This window comes from Amphimedon queenslandica, unplaced genomic scaffold (genome assembly GCF_000090795.2).
Source record: "Amphimedon queenslandica unplaced genomic scaffold, v1.1 AMPQUscaffold_13345, whole genome shotgun sequence".
In the NCBI taxonomy this organism is placed as follows: Eukaryota; Metazoa; Porifera; class Demospongiae; order Haplosclerida; family Niphatidae; genus Amphimedon; species Amphimedon queenslandica.
This window is the reverse complement of record NW_003546419.1, coordinates 95,518-103,893: the sequence shown is the minus strand read 5'-3', so window position 1 is coordinate 103,893 and position 8,376 is coordinate 95,518. Positions and strand designations below refer to the sequence as shown.

General features: G+C 35.9%; 2 protein-coding genes across 2 annotated transcripts in view; one reads left to right on the top strand and one right to left on the bottom strand.

The window, feature by feature from the left end:
- Positions 1 to 706: 706 nt before the first annotated feature.
- Positions 707 to 7,762, bottom strand: LOC100635315 (calnexin-like). The gene is made up of 21 exons (XM_003387445.2): positions 7,688 to 7,762; positions 7,567 to 7,642; positions 7,422 to 7,513; positions 7,230 to 7,288; positions 7,107 to 7,174; positions 6,980 to 7,062; positions 6,788 to 6,869; positions 6,467 to 6,529; positions 6,365 to 6,412; positions 6,228 to 6,303; positions 6,097 to 6,175; positions 4,302 to 4,376; positions 3,891 to 4,040; positions 3,665 to 3,705; positions 3,437 to 3,549; positions 2,909 to 3,093; positions 2,506 to 2,557; positions 2,333 to 2,452; positions 1,124 to 1,258; positions 904 to 927; positions 707 to 835 (listed from the first exon to the last, which is right to left on the bottom strand). The coding sequence occupies exons 2-21, from the start codon at positions 7,627 to 7,629 to the stop codon at positions 737 to 739; spliced, it is 1,707 nt and encodes a 568-aa protein (XP_003387493.1). The 5' UTR covers positions 7,630 to 7,642; positions 7,688 to 7,762; the 3' UTR covers positions 707 to 736.
- Positions 7,763 to 7,789: 27 nt separating this feature from the next.
- LOC109582920 (glutamic acid-rich protein-like) overlaps positions 7,790 to 8,376 on the top strand; it is a 1,703-nt gene continuing 1,116 nt past the window's right edge. The window contains exon 1 of the mRNA XM_019997984.1: positions 7,790 to 7,918. Coding sequence (XP_019853543.1) covers positions 7,808 to 7,918 — 111 coding nt within the window. The 5' untranslated portion in view covers positions 7,790 to 7,807. The remainder of the gene's footprint in view (positions 7,919 to 8,376) is intronic.

Here is an 8,376-nt window from a genome sequence, read left to right as displayed (position 1 = left end):
CACTGTCATGAGAATTGTGGTGCAGAAATACCGTATTTCCTCGAATAGACCCCGCGGCTACTATTAATTTCAGGAAAGATAAAATGAGGCTATTATTCGAGGGCAGGTACTATTTGAGGGCGGGTACTAATAATTTCAACTGAGGCTAATAATTTATCAGTTAATCTGTGAGGCCTTAATGTTCTGTCAGTAGAAGTCTTTCTTTACTACCTAGAGATGTTTAGAGAGCAGCTCTAGCTACTAGAAGCTTTTTAACTCACGAGAGAATGCCCAGCAATAGCGGTAGTACTCTGGCAGTAAGTGAGATTCATCTTCTTGGCTGTTTACAGTGCTTTCGACAACTAGATCAACCAACCAAGGGATCAACTATTTGCTCAAGTTTATTTAATTAAGTTCAGCGCATAGATACTGGCATCATTATGCTGGCATGTTCAGCGCTATTAATAATGCCACACCCAAAATTTATTAAAATTAAACTATGCGGGTACAATTAGAGGGCGGCTACTATTTCACTCAAAAGTTGACAGGTGCGGGGACTATTCGAGGGCGGGTAATAATCGACGTGCGGGGTCTATTCGAGGAAATACGGTACATGTACATATACATCCACAACATATTATGAGGTTTTAGATTAAAAAATTTAGCATCAAAATGCACTCAGACCATTTTTATCTTTTTACTGCTAGTTAATATTTAGTTAATTATGTACTGCTTTCATTTAGTAATTCAGTAAGCCTCACCTTGGAGATTTTCTAAGTTGATATCCATCATCTTGTTTTGTCTCTTCTTTCTCAGTGACTGGCTCTACATTCTCTACCTTGTCAGGTTCTGTTTCCTTTACATTGTATATATATTATATATTAATTATGAAAACCCAATGGAATGACTTGATATATTTCTTACTTCTTTTGCATCATCCACTTTCTCCTACAAAAGAAAACAAAACTATCATTATATTCACATTTAGTATTATAAAAAATCAAAATAATATTAGTGCATGTACATGTACTAGCATCCTTAGAATTTTTGACATTATTCTCTGCAAAAATTTTATTTTAAGTTGTCTAATTAAGCAGTTGTATGGCATAATAATAAAATTTTCATTATGCTATTATACACGTACCTTCTCCTCTTCTTCAGAAGAGGCTACAAAAGTATCATCACTCTTTTCCTTTGATTCGTCTTCCTTAGGAGGTGGATCGTCTGGTGAAGGGGCATCAGTTTTCTTTCTCCTGGCAGCTTCATCAGTTGGTTTAGGCTAAATGAAGACAGCAAGTCATGAGCTACAGTATAGCGGGTAATTTTCGTGGCACTTTATTTTTGTGGTTTTGGGGCTTCCCACGAAATTTAAACCCACAAAATCATTGAAGTGCCATCCCTTATAGGCTATGTAAACTGTCAACCATAAAAATTAAACCACAAATTGCCCCAGTAGGAGCAAATCATGAAAATTTAGACCCACAAAAATAACCCACTATACGGTAGTTATCATGCACTGTATAATGAGAGAGAATACACATTCTTATGTTGATATAAATTTTGAGTTGACTTCAGTCGAAATTGGATTTTTATGAATTTTTAAAGTCGATTCAAAATCTGGCTATAGACCTTGAACTACAGTACATGGTATTTCATTAGTTCTTAGTCTTTTAGCCCTTAGTTTTTGCATAAGTAAAATAAAGAATAGATAATAGAGTACTACCAAGAGTGGATAATTATTTAGGGAGAGTGTCTAACCCGCCTATAATCTGTGATACCACAGTGCGTAAGTTTACATAGCATGGTTATTAGCACCAAGTAGCCATTCTTGCGTCCTTATACTGATTCCAAGTCAGAAGGCTGCAAATAAGAAAGAGCCAACCATTAGAAGAACATATTCCCATCTGCTCCTGCTTGTTTCTCGCACTACATGATCCTCAGAGTGGAGATATAAGTCTTAAAGTTGCCTGCATGCTTCAAGCGCCATTTTATCAGCCACATCCATAAATTTGAAGATTACTGAGATTAACTCTGTATACTTGCAAAAAACGGATGTAAACATACACGCTGTGGTATCACAGAATATAGGCAGGTTAGACACTCTCCCTAAATAATCTTGGTACTACTAATATCTATGGTTTTTGCTACATTGCAAATGCCTTTTTAAGGCCATTTCACACTGGCACAGTGCTTTGTTGATACAGCTGAAATAAATACTGTGCAGCTAAAATCAATATTCGGACGGCATCACTTCACATTAATCCACCCCTCTGGAAGTAAAGTGAGAGGTGATGGACATTAATTTTAAACCAATCTAGTCTGAACACACGATTAATGCCTCTAATTCTCATACCTTAGAACGGACACAGCAGGCAGCACAGACGACAAAAGGTAGCACCAAGACAACAGCGTATAGTGCCCAGAGGTACGGCCTCTCATTAGCAATCTCAATAACATACTCCATCCAGGGACCCTAAGGGAAAGGAAACGGCTATCATGAGAATGAGTAATGGGCCTATGACTTACTAGATAGTCAGAACCAGTTGCAACACGTTCTCTCTCGGACTTCTTAACCCAACTATACAATAATAATAATAATAATGATAATAATGATAATCAAATCAGCATTAGTAATTGTGAATCAAGTCATCCAACACACATTAAAGGCTGAATCACACTATGATACAATATGACCAAAAAGTGCCTGTATATATCTACACAGTACATGTAAATGTACATGTATATACTGTACATACATGTACATGTAGTATGTGACTATGCATAACACAAAATTTGTGAAATCAAGATTCAACTATTGTTACATTTACAGGCACTTTCAGTTCTAATCTATTACAGTGTACATGTAATTTTAGCTTATAACCATCACTACACAATTGACAGTATGCCACATTAATTTATACTCTCTCACCTCTCGGCTGAAAATGCAGACACGGATACCAGTTCCCTAGCAACGATGACGTTATCAAAATGGATGTCTTTGTTCATGGACCAGAGTTCAAATCCTACTGCTTCCACTGGAGTGAATTGGGAGAATATGCTGCCTGATAATTCAAAATGTGACGGATTCGGTATGCGCTTTGGCTTCCACACACCCTACATGGACAATAAAGGTATCAAGCTAAACATGTACATGTAGATATACTTAAGCCTACTTTTTATCATGTGAACTAATTGACATGTAAAATTAAATACCGCATAGCACTTTAGACTTTGGCAATTTTGCTGTAAAACTGATGTTGGCTGTTTTTAATTTTGTGATTTTTGTGTACACGTGCATTACTGAGCATGCGCATTAATGATTGGTGGTTTTAATATTTGCGATTCCGCTTACAAGCCGCCATATTGCCAAAATGAAACTCCACCAAATTATAGCAATGTACATGCATGGTAAATTATTATTTTTAACGTTATGGGTAGCAAAAGATTTCTCACATACCATGTAGTTAGGGTTACTGATCATTGGTGGCTGCCATTTTCCCTTGTAGGCCGGGTTTGCAATCATGGGCGGAGTCCATGTGCCACATCCAATTTCCTCACAAGCAGGATTAGCTTTAAAAATTGAGAATAAATTTAGAAAAAATAGAGCATTTGATACATTTAACAGTACACTTAATAAATACATGTACATGTACAGTACATGTATTTATAATACATATCAATGTACCGATTGTAGGAGCTTCCCAAACACCATCTTCCTCTTCATCCCTAAAAACAACAAAAAAAAAATTTCTCATAAAAATGAACACACACACACACACTTATGCACTCTGCAAAATATTGAATATTATTAATTTTTAATTATAATCTGCAAAAAGTTTGACTCCGCCCTCTCTCTCTCTCTCTCTCTCTCTCTCCCCCCCTCCCTTTCTCTCTCCCTCCCTCTATCTAACCAGTCTTCAGGTTGGCTGGCGTCAGGGTCGGGGATTGTTTCAGGACCATCGTCAAGCCATCCTTCAGGTTTAACTGCATTTGGGTCTGAAATCTTTTGAGGAGCATCCTCATCCCAGTCATCAGGTTTGACTGCCTCCGGATCAGGTATTCTGAGAGAAAGGGAGGGAGAAAGGAATAAACTAAGTAATTAATGAATAAACACAGAAAATTATGCTGCTATAATTTTTAGTTTTTTTCCTATAGAATCATGTACTGTAAGATACACATGTACATGTAGTGGCAACAATAATAATAAGGTAACTTTGCTTGCAATTTGCAAGCAAAAATAGCTACTTGCAACAACTGAAGATCCCATTAAATTTGTAGTTATTTTAATGTCAGTGCATGCAAGTGCCTGAAGATGCCATTACTTTTCCTTGTCATCCCAGTCAGCAGGTTTCTTATCAGTAGGATCATCAATCTCAACTGGCGGAACAAAACTAGGACTAAAGGAAAAGAATAAGAATAAGATCTACTACATGTGCATTGGATACACGTTAAAAGTATGCATGTTGTGTAAAAATTAAGTTGATGCAAATTCTAATCAAAATTGGACTTTTTACGAATTTTAAAATTTGCTCAGAAATCAGGCCAAAGACCATGTACTATAGTACAGGGTCTTTGGCCAAATTTCGTCAAAAATGGAAAGGAGAGAATTGTCCACTTTTATAATTTTTTCTGATGCATATACATGTACATATGTTGTGTAGAAAGTTTGATCAAAATTAGATTTTTTATGAATTTTAAAAGTTTCTCAAAAATTTGGCCAAAGTCCCTGTACTATAGTACAGGGTCTTTGGCCAAATTACGCCAAAAATGAAAACGTGAGAATTCACCATTTTTATTACATTTCCTGATACATATACATGTACATGTACTTATGTTGCGTAGAAAGTTTGAGCCAATTCCAATCAAAATTGGATTTTTTTATGAATTTTAAAAGTTTCTCAAAAATTTGGCCAAAGTCCCTGTACTATAGTACAGGGTCTTTGGCCAAATTACGCCAAAAATGAAAACGTGAGAATTCACCATTTTTATTACATTTCCTGATACATATACATGTACTTATGTTGCGTAGAAAGTTTGAGCCAATTCCAATCAAAATTGATTTTTTATGAATTTTTAAAGTTTCTCAAAAATTGGGCCAAAGTCACTGTACTATAGTACAGGGTCTTTGGCCAAATTACGCCAAAAATGAAAAGGTAAGAATTCACCATTTTATTACATTTCCTGATACATATACATGTACTTATGTTGCGTAGAAAGTTTGAGCCAATTCCAATCAAAATTGGATTTTTTTTATGAATTTTAAAAGTTTCTCGAAAATTGGGCCAAAGTCCCTGTACTATAGTACAGGGTCTTTGGCCAAATTACACCAAAAATGAAAATGTGAGAATTCACCATTTTTATTACATTTCCTGATACATATACATGTACATATGTTGTGTAGAAAGTTTGAGCCAATTCCGATTAAAATTGGATTTTTTATGAATTTTAAAAGTTTCTCAAGAATTGGGCCAAAGTCCCTGTACTATATTATAGTACAGGGTCTTTGGCCAAATTACGCCAAAAATGAAAAGGTGAGAATTCACCATTTTTATTACATTTCCTGATGCATATACATGTACTTATGTTGCGTAGAAAGTTATAGCCATTTCCAATCAAAATTAGATTTTTTATGAATTTTTGAAGTTTCTCAAAAATTGGGCCAAAGTCCCTGTACTATAGTACAGGGTCTTTGGCCAAATTACGCCAAAAATGAAAAGGTAAGAATTCACCATTTTATTACATTTCCTGATACATATACATGTACTTATGTTGTGTAGAAAGTTTGAGCCAATTCCAATCAAAATTGGACATGGTCTCATGCCAAATTTTGACAAAAATGAAAAGAGAATTGTCCACTTTTATAATTTTTTTCTGATGCATATACATGTACTTATGCTGTGTAGAAAGTTTGAGCTATTTCCGATCAAAATTAGATTTTTTAATAATTTTAAAAAGTTGCTCCAAAATCGAGCCAAAGTCCCAGTACTACAGTACAGGAAACTTTATAAAAACATTGGCTAGCATAAACTTGTCAATTTTACTACAGTTTCTTAAGCCACAACAATACAGCTAAGTCATAATAAGAAACACTAGTACATGTACATGTATAAATCTCACGTGAAATCAGTCGCAAGAGCACCAGTAAGTACAACATCTTGATCAATAGCAATAGAAAATCTGTCATCAGAAGTAATAACTACATGTATAGTGATAATAAGAATCATGTGATAGCCACGTGACATGATCACCTAGTGTGAACAAATGAGTTATCTTGTCAGTGAAGATGTGATCAAAAGAAGTGGTGGTTTGCTTGCAGTGTTTTTCCTTAATAGACAATTATTGTTATTATAAAAAAGGTTGTTATTATTTCACTGCCAAGGCTAACCTCTATTTCACCAGTTTTTGGATTTTTAAATCGAACAATAAAATGAAGCTAAAGGAAAAATATTTTAAAAGTAATAATCAAAGTACAGTATATTATACTTACTTTAGAGGATTGGCCACACCTATCAGGACCAAACATAATAGAGTATGGGGTCTTGTCATGAAACTAGAGAAATGGAAATAAGAAATAAATAATTAAAGAGAGAAAGGGGAGAGAGACAGAGAGAGACAGAGAGACAGAGACAGAGACAGAGAGAGACAGAGAGAGACAGAGACAGACAAACAGACAGACAAAGAGACAGGTACAATGTGCATGTACAAAAGAGCCAAAAACAAGAAAAGAAGAGACAAATACAGTGGAAAGGTCACACATACATCACACTATGATGTATACTAACAATACACAATGATGATAATCCACTACCTGACTCAATTCTTTAGATGTCGACAAAAGCTTAACATAACCACCCCCACACGTTAGAGTATCTTGAAAATTAACTTCATATCTACACAAAAGAAAAACATGAAAACACAATGTACTCAGTTTCATAACAAGTGAATGGGCATTAATTGGAACCCATACATGTACATATACGTAGTAAATATACTATCTTACTGTACTACAAATGATTCTTTGCTATCCTCAAAGACAAAAGGACGATCCAATGCCGCAGCTATTGCGTAATGCTTGGCCGCCTCCTACTCAAATCACATGACTAACCACGCCCACTAAAAATCCTTACCTTCATGACAAGACCTATCTCTTCCTCAAAGGCTCCAGTGTGTGTTGGCCTCTCGTACGACCATACACCTACATGTACATGAACATAATAGCTATTGTACAATGGATAATGGCAGGATCTTACCATCATACTTAGCTATATCTGAATCAGCTCCATCTTTAGTTGCTTTCGACTGTACCCACCTGATGGAAGAACGGGCATAAATTAAAATAAAGGTATTAAACGTAAAATATTCATAAAGACTGATGTGATAACAAAAGCCTTCAAAATAAGCTCATTTTCACTTGAGATTCAAATCTATTGAGTGTAAGGTACCTTTTTTGAGCTGCATCTTTGTCATTAAAAGTTTCCCAAAAGTAAATATCACCAGGAGGTTTGTTAGGAACAACATAAGTGGCCCTTGGGACCTACCAGCACAAAGGAAAAAAAAAAGGTCAAACTAAAGTCGTGAACAACTTACATCCTCTCTGACAGAGGCAGCAAGGGCTGCTAATAGTAAAACTAAAAATATGTCCACTTGCATAGTACCTGTGTGTCTAGAGTAAGTGACAGTAAAAATGACCTTTAAAATAAGAACTTACCACCAAAAATGGGATGAGGGGAGAAGAAATTGTCACGTGTAGGACAATATTAATTAGCCACGCCTGTAACATGCTAGCCAATCAGATTGTCCGGGTCGCGTGCAGTGATTTAGAGAGGCTATGGAGTCACTTATGGAATATGCTTTGGCGGCTTATTCTCACCCGGAGGACCAGTTCCACATATTTGACAAAGAGGCGATAGAAAGGAAAGACAAAGAATACGAGAGATGGGTGAGACAAGCCTTGCAATGTTTTTTCATGTATTTAATAAAATTAATGTTTTATGGGAGGGGAAATGATAGTCGTGGGATATTTAGCCGAATTCAATGCCATTTCCATTTCCTAGTGCCATTTTAATTGTATCGTTTTTGCTTGCAATTGACCAATCATTCTGAAATAAAGTACATATAACAATATGAATTGCTGAATAGCCTGACTGCAATCCTTCAGGGTAGTTGCCATCTTGAGTGACCTAGTAGTGTGGTAAATACTGGCATAATATATACATAACCTGTGCGTTACGTCTCAACTTCAGATCAAAGGCCTGAAGCCACATAAGCTAAGGTGGAGCCTGGGTAAAGCCACTCCCCTGGTTGGCAGAATGCAGTACAAACGAATGGAAGAAAAGCATAAAAAGCAAATGTGCAGTTCTTCTTACATTTATGCTTCAAGTTAGAGCTGCTACTTCT

Excerpts from the sequence above, each read along its gene's own strand:
- LOC100635315 (XM_003387445.2), bottom strand. The coding sequence starts at position 7,629 with ATGCAAGTGGACATATTTTTAGTTTTACTATTAGCAGCCCTTGCTGCC. Across the intron at positions 6,413-6,466 it reads GGTGTGGCCAATCCTCTAAA|CTTCATTTTATTGTTCGATT; the intron begins GTAAGTATAATA and ends TTTTTCCTTTAG. Across the intron at positions 2,453-2,505 it reads CAACTGGTTCTGACTATCTA|GGTCCCTGGATGGAGTATGT; the intron begins GTAAGTCATAGG and ends CCTTTCCCTTAG.